General features: G+C 44.7%; 1 protein-coding gene and 2 long non-coding RNA genes across 6 annotated transcripts in view; 1 reads left to right on the top strand and 2 right to left on the bottom strand.

The window, feature by feature from the left end:
* LOC107973921 (uncharacterized) overlaps positions 1-19,281 on the bottom strand; it is a 149,708-nt gene that overhangs the window by 98,632 nt on the left and 31,795 nt on the right. The gene's annotated exons all lie outside the window — the stretch shown is intronic.
* On the bottom strand, positions 306-6,163 carry LOC134808070 (uncharacterized). Its single transcript, XR_010150240.1, has 3 exons — positions 3,636-6,163; positions 969-1,273; positions 306-493 (listed from the first exon to the last, which is right to left on the bottom strand). It is a non-coding gene; the product is annotated as an uncharacterized LOC134808070 (long non-coding RNA).
* Positions 9,285-12,580, top strand: TNP1 (transition protein 1). Of its 2 annotated transcripts, XM_063790274.1 has the most exons (3): positions 9,285-9,602; positions 9,742-12,142; positions 12,343-12,580. In XM_063790274.1, exons 2-3 carry the CDS (start codon positions 11,911-11,913, stop codon positions 12,369-12,371), a joined length of 261 nt encoding a protein of 86 aa, XP_063646344.1. In that variant the 5' UTR covers positions 9,285-9,602; positions 9,742-11,910; the 3' UTR covers positions 12,372-12,580.

Raw genomic sequence — 19,281 nt, 5'->3', positions numbered from 1 at the left:
GTGTGAGCTGATGGTGATCTGGTGGTTCACCTGGCTCAGCCTGCACTGGCCTTGTTTAGACGGTCTATCAAACCAAATAAGCCCTTATCATACCCAGAAAGCATCTCAATTTATCCCAAACAAAAGCCCAACCATGAACATCATAGTAAATCTTTCAAACAGGAAAAAAAGGGTAAACTACATATTTCCTCCTGACTCACATGGTTCTCCCTCTGCTTACAACACCCATCTGATTACATGAAGGGCTAGGGTACTAAGGTCACTCAACGTCACTCTTCAGCTAAACAGTAACACTCAAAAACACCTTTGTCAGAGAAAGAAGAGAAAGTTTATTTAGAGACACTGGCGTGGAGAGGAATAATCAATGATGATTATGGTGGTCTTGGGCCTGCACCAAAAGCCCTTCTTTGTGCTGGCCCTGGGAGAACACATGGCACAGAAAAGCCCAGATTCAAGCAGCTTCTTCAACCAAAACATTGACATATTCTGCTGACTAAAGAGACAAATAAGAAAATTAAAGATGTACACTCCAAGAACCCATGTGTTTTTCATATAGGGACCTTCCCAACTCAGTTTCCCAGAGATTCCATCAAATACAGACCTTCAAAGAGTTTGAGAGTCCCACCTCAAAGAGGTAGGTCCAGGGTTTGTGTGATCTCTCTTTACTGCATGGACAAGATTAGAGGGAGGCTCTACAGCACAAAGAAGACAAGCCATGAGCACAGAAAGCCTGGCTCTTCACAGGACTTGTGCGGAAGCAGGGAGAGAGTTGGGTGGTTGTTTTTTATTGGTGGGTGGGTGTCGGTGAGGGAAGGGATTGTTAGAGAAGTACTGGGGCCAGTCTTTAGAAGGTGAGAGGTGATCTTTGCTTTTGACAGAGGCATGACAGTTTGGGAGATTGGCCAAGCATGGGTGACAATTCCTCAGTCCTGAGAGTCCCCTCTGTAATCAGAAAATGTCATCAATACCTTGTCTTCCCATTCCTTTTCAGAGATAATTTCCTTTCTTTTTGCCTCTGTGGGGAATATTTCAGATGACATGCTGAACACCTATACCTGCAGGCCTTCACCATCTTCTTCTGTTCCTCATCTCTGGTCAGCATGAGGTTTTGGTTGAAACAGCAAGATCTGCCTGCTCCTACTGTTGTCCCTCTCTCCTACCCCAGGTCCATTTGTCCAAAGCAGTCCACCCATCATTCCCTTTACATAGTGGCTTATGACACGGGCCCTCCTGGTAAAGGGACATGATGATTGATGGTGCCTTGTCACAATGGCTGAAAGTCAACATGAGAGCTTGGTTGAGTGGTTGGGGCAGTACTGAAATGTTGGATAAAATTAAGAAAATGCCTAGTAGGACTCCTTAAATCAGCTGGCTGCCTATCAGCCAGCCCATAGGAACCCCCATGAATTACAGAAACCAAGCAAAATTCTCTATGCCTTTCAAACCCAAGTCTAGCATTTTTGTTTTTAAAGAATAACCGTTTATTAAAGTAGATACAGAACACTTGTTTGGCCAAATTTTAATACTGCTTTACATGTTTTGTTTGTGAAACAATTCGTATTACATTTATAACCAAAAATTTCAACTGGTAACAGATTTAATATTCACTGTCAAACACACAGTTGATAATCTTGAGGGGAAAATACATGAAAGGCATATATACAATTATAGAAGTTCTTATTGTACATGTAGCATATTTTGATCTCCAAGTCTAGCATTTTTAAAGCCTTTGTCTCCTGACACATTTAGGCATACATTCCTGGTTTCATTGCCTTATTTCTAGAAAGAGATCTTGAGGGAGGATTTGAACAATGTACACTTTTTAAGTGAATTTATTGAAGTATAATTGATAAACAATAAACTTCACATATTTTAAGTGTACAATTTGATAAGTTTTGACCTAGGTATACACCCATAAACCATTACTACAAATCAAGATAATAAGTACTTTCTACTGTGCTCCCTTTGTAATCTTTCCCCCTGCCCCTCCCCCAAGTTCTACTCTAAGTACCCAAAATGTAGAATTTAAAGCTCTAGTCCAGTTCATTTTTCAAATCTACTACCCCTGCCCTATCCCCTAGAGCCCCACAGAAATATAGCTTCAACTTCAAGAAGCTTGATATCTGGCCAGAGAAGCCATCTTCTACTGGTAGATATAAAATGTGACCAAATGAAGAAGTAACCATAGAGTATAGGGCCTCTGTTTTGAGTCTTGAAGCACATTTGGAAGTTTAATAGGTGAAGATGAAAAAAAATAGTACAAATCACTGAATTTCCTATGAAGACTTGTACTTTTTCTACTTTTTAAATAACCCAGTTTGGTTAGAACAGAGGTTGCCTGAAGGAAATAATGAAGGATATGGCTAAAAAGCCAGGTTGGGGTTGGGGATGGGGATATGGAAATTGAAATGCTGTAGTCAAAATGTCTACATCTTGTTTCACTGGGCAGCAGTTTGCATGAAAAAAGAGACTCCAGCCACCTCCACAGTGATGTAGTCCAAAGGCTGATGAAGGGCTGCCACCTGGCATCATGGAAACATGGGCCTCATAAAGGGGGAGGAGCCCAACAACACACCTGGGCTTCAGGCCTAAGTAATGAAGCTCTGGGTGGTGCCAACCAGAAGGGTCAGGTTGGCAGGAAGGTCCCAAGAAATGTCGTCTCCTCTCTTCCTTAAAAGCCTGGTTTCAAACACACTTCCTGAACAAGGGCTGTAGTGATTCACCCACTTCAAGAAGGCCAACTTCATGTTGAGGCCATAGTGGGTGGAGGGGTGGAGGTGATCATCCAAGCATCCCCCAGTGTCCCTCTAATATCCCACCTCTTGCAGATGCCCAAGAGGCAGAGAATGCTACAGTTCTGTTGTCATTCTTTTAACATAAGACCTAAGGTTTTAATCCTGGGTAGGGCAACAAAGGCAGAAAAGAAGAGAAAGAAAGAGAAGGAGGTGGAGTTGTATTTAAACTACATATGTGATGCTGAGCTTAATGTATTCTAACTCTTCTCTGATTGTCAGATGCTCTGCAGGAGTCACCTAAGGTAAGGACAGAGAAATGAGATGAGGTTCCTCAAGTAGTCACACAGTGCCTGGTGCTTAGTAGGTCCCCTAAAAGTGCTCTGACCACCTCAAGTGTCGCAGCTTCCAGTTTTGCATATCTTACTTTCAACCCCATTCTTTCCTGAGTTTTCTTCTGTTCTCTCGGTCTCCTTGCCCTGCTCTCTCCTCTGAAACACCCAGTGGCTGATAAATCCCATAACTTTGTCTCTAGAGCATCTTACCTGCCCCTGGAGATTCAACCACACAAAACTCTAACTTGCCAGTGCCCAAAACTACATCCCCAGCCTCAATTGCTCTTCTGAGCTACAGATGCCTCTATCCAATTTGTCTACAGGGCATCCTTGGGGACCTGTCTGGTAGACATTCAACCTATGCAAAACTAAAACCAGTTTTTTTCTGTTCACATCTATTTCCTGCTCCTGCATCTACTCAGCAGTCATTCACTATTCACTAAGGACAGAAGACTAGGATTAAAACTTTACCCCTCCACATAAATCATGTCAGTATTTTATAACTTACCCCTTCTTCAACTCCATTGCTGGCTTGGGTTAAATGGCTTAATATCACTAAAGAACTTACCATATTGCAGGCACTTTCCTGCAATAGATAACAAGTTAGAATTCAAGTCTTTTGTTGATAGCTGTCTTTATGGTGAACATTAAGTCAAAGATATCACCCTCTGGGTAACTGACCATCTTCCTCTGCATCCCTTCTGTGGCAGCAGTTAGAGCATACGCACTAAAATTAAGTAGATGTGGATCTAAATCCCAGCTCTACTGTTTAGTATTTGCACACCCTTGAGCGATTTCCTGAAGCTCTGAGCCAGTAAGGAGGTGATCTCCAACTAGGTGTTTAGTCTCCTCATTGGTAAGATAACAGGATTGCCATTAAGCCTGAGTCCTCTCTTTAACTTATTGAAGATTTTTAAGGCTGGGAGCAATATAATGATTTGCCCACATTTGGTAAGTTGAGAAACTTGGATCCAGAAAATCAGTCTGACTAAATATCGGAGAAAATCATCTCAGGTCCCCTGCTCAGCCCTTCTCTTGTAGATTGGTTCACTGACCTCATATGGCCTTTGTGATATCCCAGAGAGGGGAAGACCAAGTCACAGTGGCCTAGATTCTCTGCAGCTGGGCTCCTTCTGTCTCAGAGCTGGGAATACAATCTTCAGGCAAATGACTGGAAAGCCCCCTTCAGGCCCCTAATATCTCCCAGCAGTAAGTATGAGCACTAAGTGTGTGCATTCAGCCACACTAGGATACAGCAGAGCTGCATGTACCCCAGGACTCAGCCAGTTTCCTACAGGAGCATAGAAGAAAGTACCACTAAAGGAGAGCAAGGAGAAGGAAGAGGAAGAGGGCAGCAATTGGCAAGGCTTGAGGGTAAGAGTAGGAGGAGTGAAGACAGGAGTAGTACCAGCTATGGATGGAGGACGTATGTGAGGAGGGGAGAGGGGAGATGGTCATGGAGCCAGTAATGAAGAGACTAAGTCCATTCTCAGGCAAACGGCACAGCCTCAGTATGAAGTAAGTCATTTGCAAGTATTCATGAATCTCCCATTATGAATAGGAGATCTGACCAGCTTTCCTAGACTATAAAGGTAAACAAGATAGGGATTTTTCAATTTAGTTATCTGCTATTTGCCATAAGTAGTGTCTTAAGTGAGGCAGAAGAGACAGAGTGGGCTTCATAGTCACGGGACCTGTGCATCACAAACGGTCTTGTGCCCACTTACCCACACTGATCCCAGATTTATGCTCTTCTGTCACCATCTTGAAATTCTTAATAATTTTTTAGCAAGAGGCTAGCATATTCATTTTGCATTGGACTTCACAAATTATGTAGCTGGTTCTGGGGAGACATAATTTTTTTTATCTGGAGCATGTGGAGTCCTAATAAGCAACAACAAGGAAAGGGTGCAAGATGGGGGGAGGGCCGGCCCCAAGTTGGAGGAGAACAGTAAACAATTGTTCTGAGAAATGGCTAAACACAAAAAACCTGTGGGCATAATGACCTCCTTCCCCAGATAGACCCAGCAGCACAACCTCATTCTGCACATAAATCCCATAAAACTCCCCTCTAGCACCTGCCTCTTTGCAGACAGCCCCTTCTCTGCTGGGCTGCCCATTGCTTTCTTGCAACATACCTTCATACTTTGTCTAATAAATCTGCCTTTCTTTACCTATGATTGTCTTGGTAAATTCCTTTACTGCCCACAACACCAGCCCCAGCTAGTCACACCCACAAGAAAGCAGATGTCACAGGAAGTAGCAAGTAAGCTAGGCCAAACCAGAGCTAAAGAGGTAACAAAATCATAAGGGAAAATTTGGAAAATGTCACGTTAGCCTTGTGTGCCCATCTGAAGAACTTCCTGAGGCTCTCCTGCTCTAACCAGGGACTTTTAAACCTCAGTTTTTTCTTTCCTCTCTTGCAGCATGAAGAAAGTGCACTTTCACTGTTGCAGTAGTCTTAGAAAACAAATATTTCTGCATGGTGACACGGTTCTTACTGGAACCCCAGAACATCTCCATGGTATGACCTACCACATTTCCTCCCCACCAAAATAATAATAATAATAATAATAAGGCTACCAAGTATCTGGAATTTCTTGCTCATTAAAATCTGATTACTACCACACTCAAAAGCATCTGGGTCTTTCTTTGGTCCTTACTAAAAACAAAGGCTTTGCTTTGAACATTTCTCCAGGCAAGTCCCATCTGCTCCCGCAGAACAAGAATTTAATGAAGAAGGAAGTGTTACTAAACCTTTGTGCTTTGGACCACAGAACTTTAGAATTAGAAAAAGCAGCAAAAGATCTACTTTTTTCTTTTCATTTAGTATAAATACAACTAAATCTACTTTTTGAGATCCCCAAATATGAGTATTCTGCCCCAAAGAACAATGCGGAAAACTGACAGTGACACTGTCAAGCAAGCCTTCATTGCCAGCTCTGTCTCTCTAGAGTTTCAGGACATGTAGTAAAATTATGTTTTGAATCTGCCTGTTCTTCTCCCTCAATCGCCACTAAGACTAGGAAGTAGAGGCTTGGCAAGCCAAGTCAAAGAGGCAGGGCTGATTGTGATGCTCTCTCTTGGCCCAGCCTTGGTCAGTAGAGTTAGTCAGATCTCCTGTATCCAATGCACTCTACCAGCCTGATGGTCACAATGCTATGAAATCATCAATTATGAAGCCATTGACCTTCACGTGTGGCAACCTCAGGCTGTCTCTGTGGTCCTTTTCCACCCTTCATGGCAACTCTTTCCCCCCTTTCAAAGGGTCAGGTGCCCTAAAACTCAGTGAACTGATGGCCCTTGGCAGGTGGGATGATTTTAAGAGGGCCAAGGCCCCTGCACATGGCTCTTAGCACACAAGAGGAAAAAAGAAAAGCAGACCAAATGCACAGAAAATAAAAAGAGGCCAGAAATTATAATTGTGGTGCATCATTGTATAGTGGCATGAAGCCTGGACTGGAGATTAAGAGATCTAGGTTTGAGATCTCACTTTGCCTATGATTTGTGACTTTGTCTGTTACCCTTCATCTCAAGGCCTATTTATTATAAAATTGTTCTCTAGCAATGCTCCAACTCAAAGTTCCTTACTCCCGTTGGTGGATGGATTAAAACATATTATTCTTGACCACATGAGGCCAAATGATTTTAATATGTGTGATATTTTTGTACCATAACACCCTTTTCTAACACCCTGGGATGCAGCCCTACTTTTATCTTAACAGCTGAATGGAACTATATTTCCAGTGTATTCTGGAAAAGGACATCTTTTTTGTTACTATGTTATAGATGGGGACAAAGGAAGGCAGAAAAGTGGCTAGTGGTCAATGTGAAAACTTTATTTAGAACCCTCTGAAGCACACAATTTGAATTTTCTTTATGCACCATTATACCATGTAGTTTTATTGTTAGTGAGACTTGGAGAGACAAAAGGAACAGAAATAGTCAATTTTCAGAAGTCCAAAAATAATTAAAAGCAAACGAAAAGTTTGAGTGCTCTCAGAATGAGAACTTGAAAGTTGTCCAGAGGTCCTCCAAATTCATGCCCTGCCTCTAAGAAGGACTACTTTTTTCCAGTTCTCCCTCTTTAATATTAGGTTCCTTCACTGTGATCATAGCAGGCATGCATGAAATAAAAGGCTAATAGAGTGGAGACTCAAGGACAGGTTTGTTTTTAAGTTGAGTAGGGAAGGCACTGTGGTGCAGCAGGCAGTCCTTGGCCTGGGGTCGGCAAACTTGTCGCTATCCTGGCTCTTCCACTGCCCAGGTGTGGCCCCCGAGATAAGCCTCTTGGCTCCCAAAGGAGCAGGACAAGGTACACCTTAAGAGCCTCCCATGACCACTGCTCTTGTGATAAATCTCCCACTTTAAGCACCCCAATCTCTCTCCCCCTGAAAAAAACAGAAACTGTTTACTGAAAAACAATTTGAGAATGCAGCAGAAGGAATAAGAGAGAAGCCTGACGGAAAAATGGGAAAGAACACCACCAAATCTTCAGGCAGACTCCAGGCCATCCTCAGAACCAGGATGCTCCCTGTACCTCCAGAACTGGATGAAAAAAGACGAACGGAGTTAAGATCCTTCCTCCCTTTTGCTCTGCAAACCACCCCTTGGCCTTGGTCTCCGGCCTCTTCTTATTCCCTACTGAAGACAGTGAATGTGTTCTGAGTTCAGAGAGCTCTGCCCCTTGGTGAGGCACCTCTCTCAGCCACTTTCCCCTCCTCCAGCCTGTCCCCAAGCCCCTTTGGCCTGTTTGAACAGCAGCAGCAACAACAGTAGAGAAGACAGAGTGTGCATGTGAACAGGGTAAAAGGTCCCCACTTCCCAGCCGAGGTCAACATCTGGAGAGACTTAGATTTCAGAGAGGGATTCAGACTGAGTCATCGACATGTATAAGGACTGTCAGCAACTTTTCCATGTTCCCTCTTCATAAGCCCCAAGTCTCAGCCTGCTGGGAAGATCCAGCCCTATGAAGGCATCCACTGGACTCCCTGGGAAAATTAATGGAGTGAGTTTGAATTGGAGAAGTGACATGGAATCTAACTAGAGATCTGACTTCCAAAACAGTGACACCCTAAGGCTACCCTTCCTAGCCTAGGAAAGGGACCAGTGAGAGCACTGGCCTCCAAGCCCTTTCCTGCACTGTAACCCTAGCTACCCGTCTAGGAGATACAGACACCATCCTGTCCATTTACCTTTCTCCAGGCAAGAACTCACTGAGCCCCAAGAAAAGAAAAGGCTGATAGTGTCTCTTCTCAAAAGGCCAGGAATTTAGCTCTCTCTCTTTCTGTGCCAAAAATGTTCAGAACATAGTCGTTTCCTTTCATTAAGGGAAAAAAAAGCTGAGTCCCACCAGGGAAGCTAAGGTGTAAAGAAAACAGGTTTATGGGGCTGTCCCTGTTAGTCCTATGCTGAGTTATTTGAAGTCACTCATATGTCCTCTCTGTGCAAAGATAGCAGAAAAAAACAAAATGGTGAGACAGGGAGCAGACTGGATTAACAGATGATTCTCAAGGAAGGGCCTCATCCTGGACCTGCTAAAGGTTAGAAGTAGCTCACTAGGCTCTATCTAAATTGCTGCTAGCTTGAGCAACACTGGGGCAGAAATGGGAAGAGAAACAGAGACAGGCAGCAGAGACCAACGCTCAGCCCTGCTCCATCCTCACTCCAGGAGGTCCGATACAGGAGCCAACCCAAACACCCCCCACACCCCACCCTTGAGTGGCCTGTGAATCGCCCTCCCCGTCCCCCACTGGGTTTTCTGCTGCTTAAGTTTCTCAGCATGGGTGTCTGGAACCAGAACTGCTCCTCAACTCTAGGCAAAGGGGACTTTTTTGTTTGTTTCTTCATCAGTTCCCAAGTCTGGCTGCCTTCTTCCCTGTGATCTCAGCTTCTCCTTGGCAGAGCAGGTCTTTTGGGGGTGGGAGGGATTGGGGAGAGAAATAGTATCCAGCCTTCAGGACCATCCAGAAAAATGTCTCTCAAACCAAAGAGGCCAGTTCCTCTGTAAACATTTTAGCCAATGGTTTCAGGCATGAGAGGTGGACACAGAGCACCAGAGGACCTGTTGTGAGGACAATGTCTTCTCTCTTCCCTGCCTTGAAATGGCCCCACTTGTGCAAAGTCACTGTGATTGTGTTGAACTGTCTGTCCTCATAATATACCAAAGCAGCTAGACTGAACAAATATTTACTGACCACCTAGTGTGGGCCATGCTAGTACCTGCGGAAAATGCAGTAGAAATAAAAGGTACAGTCCCTAACGAGAAGGAGGCTATTGCCAAAGTCAGATCATTTCAGAGATCACCTAGCCCAATCTGCTTATTTTTAGAATAAGGGAGCTAATGACCACAGAAGTCCAGTCAGGACCAGAACGAAGACACACCACCTCCTACTGAAACCAGTCTAACACACATGGCTGGCAATGCAGGCATAAAACACGATTTCACACAATTAGGGTTGGTTGTCTAGACTTTAAAGCCAATATTATACAGACAATAAACTTTGAAGAAGTTTCAAAGGACAGCGAAAATTTGGTAAGTTGGGAAGTCTTCCTTAGAGATGTGGGGCAAAATGGGAAGGAAGAGGATAGTTAGAAAAATAAAAGAAGGACTTTTTTTATTCATTGACCAAATGTATTTCACAAATACTTACTGAGCTTCTATTCTGTGGCAGGACTGATGAACTCCCAGGGAATATTCAGTAGTGAGCCCAATTTCTCAATTCCTGCTTTCACAGAGGTCCCTGCTTTCATGGGTGCATGTTTGTAGGAGAAACAACCAGCCTTGAGTGGACGCAGAAGGTCTGGAGTACCAACAAGCAAGCAAGCAGCCTGTTTTATAGAACTTCTTCGTGTGAATAAAAGTCACCAACAAGTCACCAATAGAAGGTCTCCAGAGAGACCTGCCCAGAAGCAGGAAAATGGAAAGTGTCACATATGGTGGCTATACAAGGAATCTGGGTTTCAAAACTCAATTTGCCATCTGTAGATATCAGAAAACCAGGGAGTGGGGCTTGAACTACTTTCGCTCTTCTATTCAACCAAATTTTGCTAAGGATCTCCTGCATACAAGATGCTCAGTTCTTGAATGAGGATAATGGCAATGGAGAGAGAAGGAGGGACAAATGGAAGAAATAGCAAACAAGTTCTATAGAAATCCGAATGAGGTGGGCACAGTGGCTCACGTCTGTAATCCCAGCACTCTGGGAGGCCAAGGTGGGCAGATCTCCTGAGATCAGGAGTTCAAGACTAGCCTGGCCAACATGGCGAAACGCTGTCTGTACTAAAAATACAAAAATTAGCTGGGCATGGTGGCACACGCCTGTAATCCCAGCTATTCAGAAGGCTGAGGCAGGAGAATTGCTGGAACACAGGAGGCGGATGTTGCAGTGAGCCAAGATTGTGCCACTGCACTCCAGCCTGAGCAAAAGAGCAAGACTCGGTCTCAAAAAAAAAAAAAAGAAAGAAATATTTTCAAAAGCAAAGCATTTACTATGAGGTGTAATGGAGGAAAAAGGAAAGGCTGGATGACTTATACACCAATAATCATTCAATATATCTATTTGTAAATGTCAAAGGCACTTCAAAGCCGGTATGTCTTATACCAAGTACATGATCATCACTCTCCCCATGTCTGGCCTTTATCCCCATGAATGGCACCAGCATCCAGATAACTGCATTATACAGAAACAAAAGCCACACCCTTGACACCATCTGCTTTCACCTCCCAAATTCAATCCATCACCAAGCCTTGGTCTCTTGTCTACTTTAGATCTCAATCAACACCTTTCCTGGCCAGACCTAAACCATCATCAAATCTTTCTCTCTGCTGAACCATTGATGTTGGCAGTAGCATCTCCCTTTACACAGCTCCTCCAGTCAATACATCACCCACTTGGCACCCTCTAATCTCACATGCCATCCTCTTAACATTTTTAAAGGCTTCCCAATGTACTTGATCATGGTTTGATCTCTGTCTCTCCCTCCAGCCTCATCCTGTACCATGTAGGGAGTTTCCCTCTGCCCTTCTCCAGCCAAAATGACTCCCTAAGTACTTATTCACTGATTTATGTAGACATCTGATGAATGGCTTTCTCCCCAGTGGGCTGAGAGTTCCATGAGCACAGTATCTACGTGTGTTTATCCTCCACTAATTTTCTACCACCTAAATGTATGGCATATGCTATGTGATCAATATCTGTGACTGAATTTTTAAAAATGATTAGGTTAATTGTTCTGAACCAGAGCCATTTTTTCCCTCACTTCCCCAGCCTCCCAAAGAAACAGGTGGCAATGTTTGGGAATATTTTGGGTTGTCACAGCTGCCAGGCTTCTCTGGTGTCCGGTGGGTAATGGCCAGGGATGTTGCCAAACATCCTAGGGTGCACAAGACAGCCCACTGAAAGTTACCCTGCCCATTGTGTCAACAGTGCCAAGACTGAGAAATCCTGACCTAGATGAAAAAGAAGGAATATTTCTATTTTGATCATATTGAATTGGGTTCTGTAGAGTCAAGTCCTTACAGAAACAAATTTATTATCTCCGGATGCTGTGAGAGACTTAAACAGTCATGCATACACACACACTCAATGACTGTTATATTTCCTACAGGCAGGAGAAGCATATTTGAATGGTCTCTTATACTCATCCGATGCCTGGCACAGGGCTGGGATTCAGTTTCTCAATAACACCTCTCTGGGAAAGCCTCACTTAACATAAAAAGGACCTCAAAACTGAGGGCAGCCCTTGAGCTGCACGAAAAGGACCACCTTATTTCACAAATATGACCAAAGTGCAGCAAAGGTGAGTGACAGCATAGTAGAGCCCCGCCCACCTGCTGAGCCATGCCCCTTCCCTGTCACAATGGCCAAGGCCTTAAATACCCAGACTCCTGGCCCCCAGGCCTTGCAAAGCCCCTCATTTTGGCAGAACTTACCATGTCGACCAGCCGCAAATTAAAGAGTCATGGCATGAGGAGGAGCAAGAGCCGATCTCCTCACAAGGGAGTCAAGAGAGGTGGCAGCAAAAGAAAATACCGTAAGGGCAACCTGAAAAGTAGGAAACGGGGCGATGACGGTGAGTGAGGGATGGGGAGGAGATTGCCAAACTTAGGCACACATTGCTGCCAGGCCCTCCCTCTTGGAGGCAGCCCTCACAGGACCCTGAAATCTTGGCCTGAGATTATTTCCAATAACTAAATGCAGATTTGAGCAATAAGAGTCTTGATGGGAATGTTCTAATTTGTGTCTCTGTTGCAAACCTGTCCTTTCCCACAGCCAATCGCAATTACCACTCCCACTTGTGAGCCCCCAGCGGGCTCTGCCCTGGTGCGCTTCACACAGCACCAAGCAGCAATAAGAACAGCAGAAGGGGAACTGCCAAGGAGACCTGATGTTAGATCAAAGCCAGAGAGGAGCCTATGGAATGTGGATCAAATGCCAGTTGTGACGAAATGAGGAATGTATATGTTGGCTGTTTTTCCCCAACATCTCAATAAAACTTTGAAAGCAGAAATGTTTACTTTGATCTTTTGGTTGGAAAGACTTGAGTTCCTGAGCTAGGTGGGTTTGGGGAAGAATTGGCCAGTATGAAACCATTAAATGTGACTTGGAAAATATCAAAAGTAATTTGTCCTCCAATTCCCTCCCACGGTGGTCCTACTCTGGCCACACACTATTGCCGTATTTGTCTTCATCCCAGTGTGCTGTCTCTCTCCTCAACATGGAAAGGGAGAAGAGATAAAAATGGGAGAAATTCATTCATTAGCATTAACCAAAGGATTCAAGCTGTTTTCGTTAGAGCTTAAACCAAAGGATGCAAGCTGTTTTTGTCAGAGCTTATAGCATAGAGGTGTTGAAAGCTAAACTAAATCTAAAGACTTGGCCCGGAGATAGAGATCACCTGGAGGAGCTCTTAGAAACTCTTAATTCATTGATCATATGGGCAGGATTAGCAGGCTAAGAGATGGGAACACCTTCTGAACAGAGACCAACATGTTCTTTGTAAAGGATCCTATTAGTAACAGTGGAAGTGATGAGAGTTTAGATTTCTTTAGGTTATTTTGGTAGCTATGTTGGGCTTGAGGTGGGCAAGACTGAAGAGTGGGATATTGCCTCGTAGCATGCCATAAGCCTTAGTCCAGTGTGCCTAGAAGTAGGAATTGTCTCAATCTGAGTATTGATCATTTGACAGAGAGAGAGAGAGAGAGAGAGAACTGACTTTAGGGATAGAGCTGGTTCTGCTCATTTAGGAAATTCCTAAGCCCTCACTTTACCTTGTCCCTGAGTTGTAACACAATTTATGATGTCTCTGGTCAAGGATATGACATTCACCCACTCAGAGGTGGATCGTATTTTTCTTGTGTTTCCTGTTGCCTCAGAGGTAGCTCCAGGGTAGAAATGAGACTCATATTTAAACTCAAGAACCAACCACCCACGTGGTTTCTGGGGAAGTAACCAGGAAAGGGTATAAGCAGGAAGGAATGAAGGGGCATGAGGTTAGACACGAAGTTTCCAGCAGTCAGGGGTGTGAGACATGGGAAGAGGACACTATTAAGTCTGAGCTTCATGCAAATGTGTGGGTACCAGGATGTTGGTCCTATTAAGGGGTGGCAAGGGGTGTTCCTGTGGGTCAGAATCTAGAAATGCAATAAAAAAGCATGTTCATTTTTCAGATAAGTTATTTCACTTGTTGGGGTAAAATATTTCAAGTCCTCACTCTTCCATAACCCTAAGAATGAGCATGCTGATTCAGAGCTGTTTTCAAGTTCATGTGAAAAACATCTCTCCTTACCATCAGGCACACAGATACTCTCCTTACCATCAGGCACACAGATACTTCAAAGTTTTCCATTGTCAGTTTCCCTTTTTGTTAAATGGAGGATAGGGATAGGGAAAATGCTTCATAACCCTCATCCTCCATGGTTGTGTCTATTTTACCTCCTAAATGTGACTTTTGTTTGTCTTTGCTTCTCTAACCAAACTCAGATTAGTCTCAAATAATCCTATATGTGTCCGTAGTGTCACTGAACGAAGCTCTAACTTCTTAGAAGTTTGCACACATATCTGATCTGGATTCCCTCCTTCAAATCTCTGAAAGAACTCATCAGCCATGGCTCTCACCCTGCTCTCATGCCTCCTGGGACTTCCTCTGCCTCTGTATAAAATATAAACACACTTTGCAACACATGAAATCTAGAAAATAAATCCAAAAAGTAAAAATTGTTTAATTATTTTAATGTGCTTTTGCTGCTCTTGCTGTAAATTCTTTTAAACTTAGCCTCATAGGTTGGGTTCTCAGGGAGTGGAGATGGAGTTTGAATGCAAGATGTTTATTAGAGGTCAGTACTTGAAGAGGGAGGCTGCAGGGTCGTACAGAAGAAGGAGCTGCACAAACCATCAGGCAGTATAGCCAGGCCTTTATACCATTTATACCCCACCTGGCTGGGCTGCGCCAGTAAGACATGGCATTTCCCTGCTGAGGCAGACTCAGAAGGGAGCATCAGCTGGAGGTTCCTTGGTGGACCACACACCCACAATCTGAGCAGCTCACCTCGGTGTCTATTACAATTGCTCTCTGGATGATCTGTATCTTTTCTCAGCCTCTGGTCCCCATCTTCCCCTTAAGTCTCTTCACAGCTTGCTGCCTTGCCACTTCCTGCTGTGACTGTGTGTCATGAGTCTTCAAATGCTCTTGTGCACAGCTCACTTCTTGTGGATTGCCAATTTGCACAAAGATGACCTCTCCCATAGGACAAAGTCAACAGTCAGGAACAAACTAGAATACCGTGATGCTGAGTGTGCAACATTTACTTCCCTCAGGAAACTTGTTATGATTAGGGAGCCACAGATCCCTGCAGATGGTCCAAATGAAGACTTTGTCAAAGGGATTATTTACAGAGGAGAGACACCTAGAGCCTACCAATGAGGTCTTCAGACCCTTAGGACTGAGAAGGCAAAAGGGCAAAATAGCACAACAGGAGCCCATTGACAGCCAAAACTGTGTGTGGGAAGGAATGGTTGTGAATGGACCTCCTGGTAAAATCTGTACTAGGAGGATTGCAGCTGTTGTCAGGCTCAGACACAGGGAAGAAACATTCCATCATTTATCTAATCTCCTGCTGCTGCTCTCATTGGCGAAATTCAGAAGTCAGCAGACAAGAGACCCCAGGTGACACAGAGCATAAGGGCCAGCCCCCTGGGGCATCAAAGAGCAGAGAATGTTGGATAAAATCTCCAAAATCCAACAGTGATATCTGACACAACTTTGTAGACAAAATTCTTCTTTCCCTGGACTCCTTAGAAGTTTGCCACTTTATCAACCTGCTTATCTCCTCCCTTATGTTGTCATGGACCAAAGTCCCTTCAGAAGCAAATTGTAGAGAGATAGAGTGAGGAGAGAGTTACACAGGGCTCCTGAACCCTCACCTTAAAAAGCTTGTTTTCATGTTATTTGCATGACAGTATTATCCCCAAACCAATACAACGCAATGTTCCAATGCAGTGCTATATCTTCACAATACTCTAAACACTGAAACAATCTAATTAATCATCAGGACAGGCATGTGGTGAACAGCCCAAGACTAGCCACGGCAGACAGATCCTCGCCTGGTGACTTCAGCCTCTTCCCTCTTAGACAGGTTGTGAAGGAATGGTAGCCGCCCGGAAAACTCTGCTTTGCACTGGGAACTTTTTCCAGACCCACATATTGGAAGTTTTTCAACACTGGCATTGATGTAGTCTCTGTACCCCAGGAATATTCATTCTGTCCCTCTGTTTACAGTTCCTGTAGGCCCAGCACCTACAAGGCACGTGTAGGGGTCTTTGACCATGGGGACTCTCTTTCAGAAAACCCAAAGGCCTCACCCCCTGTGTGCTTTTTCTCCATCTCCCTAACCAAGGAGGACTTTGTTTCCCTCCCCAGTTTTCTCCAGAACGCTATGTCCTAAAGTCATCACTTGTTTAGACTTTTGGAAAAGTGAAAAATCAAAAAAAAAAAAAATGAAGGATCTTGGCCACAAGCCCTTTTGGGTCACCTTGACCTTCATGTGAGCTGACTTGGATATGGGGCCTCTGCTCCACTGGCCTCAGAGCCCAATGGGAGTGGCGAAGCCCAGGGGACCCACGTGTGGGTGGAGAAAACCCCAAGGAGCTATGGAGAACACAGCCAACTCCCACCTTTCACCCAGCCTCCTCCAGATGACCCTTGGGTGGGACCTGCATCTGTGCAGCTGCAGGCAAACAGGAAGTTCTGGAGAAACGCTCAGGGCTATGTTTAGGAGGTGAAGGCCCAGAAATGGCAGCAGGGAGGAGACTTTGTGCTCTGGGGGTAGCTGGTGCAAGCCAGACATGGCCTGGGGCTTGGCTGTTGGGGTCACCCAAAGGTTCTGTCCTTTGAAACAAGAGAACAGCAGCAGCCTGAAAACTCTCTCACTTTCTGGCTTTGCAATCTGAGCACTCGCTTCCAGGCCTATGCTGGGAGAAGAACCCAAACAGGGAACGGTCTTAATCCCTGACCTCTAGGAGCAGTGGGCCTTGGTTCCAGGTTGATCTGCCTCACTGGGCTGTACATGAGGAAGCTGGCTATTTCAACAAAGCCTGCCTCTCCTCATGGCTGGCCTCACCAAGCCTCTCTCCATTCTCTCCCCAATCCCTCCCACGGCACTCCAAACACGAGCTTTCTCCTGCAGCTGAGCCCTCCAGCCATTCCTAAACTCAGTGTTCCAGAAGTAGTTAGCATCATAATACAAGAGGGTTGAGAATCAAAACCCAGGGGCCTGACTCCTTCTGAGCCAACTCCTCTTGCTTTGTGACCTCAATTGACCTATTAGTCCTGACTCATTTTAAGCTTTGCACACCTCCTCTCCTGCAACTGGGGCCATTTCATCTCTTTCAATGGCCCGGCATCATCATCGCTGTATGCAGGCCTGACCTCAGGCAGAAGGGAGTGAGGCAGCATGACATAGGATGAAGCAGAAAGGCACTGGGGTGAGTGGGCCGGCGTCTGAATGCCCACTCTCTAGCTGTGTGATCTTAGGTGAATTTTATAACCTCCATTAACTTCATCTTCCTTATCTGTAGGATGCCAGTCATAAAATCTACCTCTCAGGTGGCTTGTAAGAATCTAAAATGCTGTAAATTATAGGCCCTGAGTACATTGCATAACCCCTCATTTCTCTGTCTGGACTGGTCTTTTAGGGATCATTGTGCCTGTATGATCTTGACTCATGACTGCTTCCCAGACCTTAGTCTCAGGATGCCACACCGGAAGAGGTGGACCCCACATTTGAAGACAGATGTCCCTGGCGGTGCCTGCCTGCTCTGCAAAGAGCTAGTCCCAGGCTCCCATTGTGACCTAGCACCTCAACCTCTCCTGACCCTTTTGCCTAGGCCAGATCCTGAGATCGGAGAGTACATACATCTCCCTGGGGCTTGCTTTCCTCTCCCATAAAATTTAGGAGTTGGGGATGATCTTATCCCTCTACCTAGACTGTAGACTCCTGGGAGCGGGAGGCAAGGCACTCACAAGCAAGGGCATCAGAGTGACATCAAGACACAAACAGCCATGGAATCTTGGGAACAGATCAATGAGTCCACCTCTTAAAATATTGTAAAAAATAAAATCTGAGTACGAATGTTGGTGAAAAAGACCAAGGATGGATCAATAAACTCACCAATTAGCACCATACTTATTTTTTTCCATTAGCACTGGCAAGTATCTTTAAAATTAATTAGGTATGACGTCCCTGGGTCTAACACACAGGAGGTTTTTACTAAAAAGATGTAAAGAGCTTGAATTTCACAATCAGCAGGGATCATCCTCAAAAATGCTTTAGAACAAAAACTTTTCTAAAAGTTGAAGGAAGGATACAGCCTTCAACAGTCCTAGAAACTGGACCTTTATTTGTTGAAGTTCCCTTCAGGAACACAGAGGAGCAACACTACACCAGCTATACAATAATACTTCTGCAACTGTATGTGATAGAATCACCAGGAGATCCTGATAAGATACACACTCTGATTCTGTAGGTCCAGGGTGGGCCCAAGATTCTGCATTTCTGAGAAGCTCCCAGCTGGGGCTGATGTTGCTGGTCCAAAGACCAGAGTGAGTAGCAAGGACATAAGAATACTCAATTGGAAGCTCTCTCCAAACTTCTACAACTATTCATTACCCCTATCTGAATCTGAGCTTACTTCCCAGGGATATCAGACAAAAAAATGAAAGAAGAGATAAGAGAGTGCTGTGAAACCGTTAGGCTTCTCCCACCATGGCCACCATTGGACTCTTGAAAGGGGATGTCTGGGTTGTCTGTTTGTTTGTTTGTTTGTTTCGAGTCGGAGTATTGCTCTATCACCCAGACTGGAGTGCAGTGGCGCGATCTTGCCTCACTGTAACCTCCGCCTCCCAGGTTCAAGTAATTCTCATGCCTCAGCCTCCTGAGTAGCTGGGACTACAGGTGCATGCCACCACCCCCAGCTAATGTTTGTATTTTTAATACAGACAGGGTTTTGCTATGTTAACCAGGCTGGTCTCAAACTCCTGACTCAGGTGATCCACCCAACTTGGCCTCACAAAGTGCTGGGATTACAGGCATAAACCACCGCATCCAGTCGGGATCTCTGTTTTGACCACGTAACCCTTTCTTTTTTTTTCTTTTATGTGCTCCCCTATGCTGCAGATCATGAGCCATATCACGCCCAACCTGCTGCCCGAAATGTGCATTCGTTTGCATTTGGTTGAGATCAGCAGAAACAGATTCCAGGTCACTTAGAAGTGGGGTGGGGTGGGGAGAGGATGAAATCTATTAGTAGAATGTGGAAGAGCTTAGGGAATAGGAGGAAAAGCTGAACAACTGGGCCTCACAATGGGAACCAGGCAGGCATCAGATGGGGCCTCAAGGGCACCCTGCTTTGATTGAAATGACTGATTGTTTCTCATTCTTACATCACTTAACGCTAAAAATTCAGAGTCCCAGGAGAGAGAAAATGATGACCACGCTTGTGTTGCTGTGGGGACAACAAGGGCTGGTCCTAAAAGGAAAATTGAGAGACTAATACCAAAGATGGTTATATGCATGCTGATCAGCCAGACACGATGATATCCTCTACAGATGTAAGAAACTACTTCCCTGCAATGCAAAGAATTCCAAGGTACCAGCAGCATAGCATAAAAACAGCACACAACAGCCACTTTCTTGAACCCCTAAATCTGTGAAC

This window comes from Pan troglodytes, chromosome 13 (assembly GCF_028858775.2).
Source record: "Pan troglodytes isolate AG18354 chromosome 13, NHGRI_mPanTro3-v2.0_pri, whole genome shotgun sequence".
In the NCBI taxonomy this organism is placed as follows: Eukaryota; Metazoa; Chordata; class Mammalia; order Primates; family Hominidae; genus Pan; species Pan troglodytes.
This window is presented reverse-complemented; position numbering and strand designations above follow the sequence as displayed.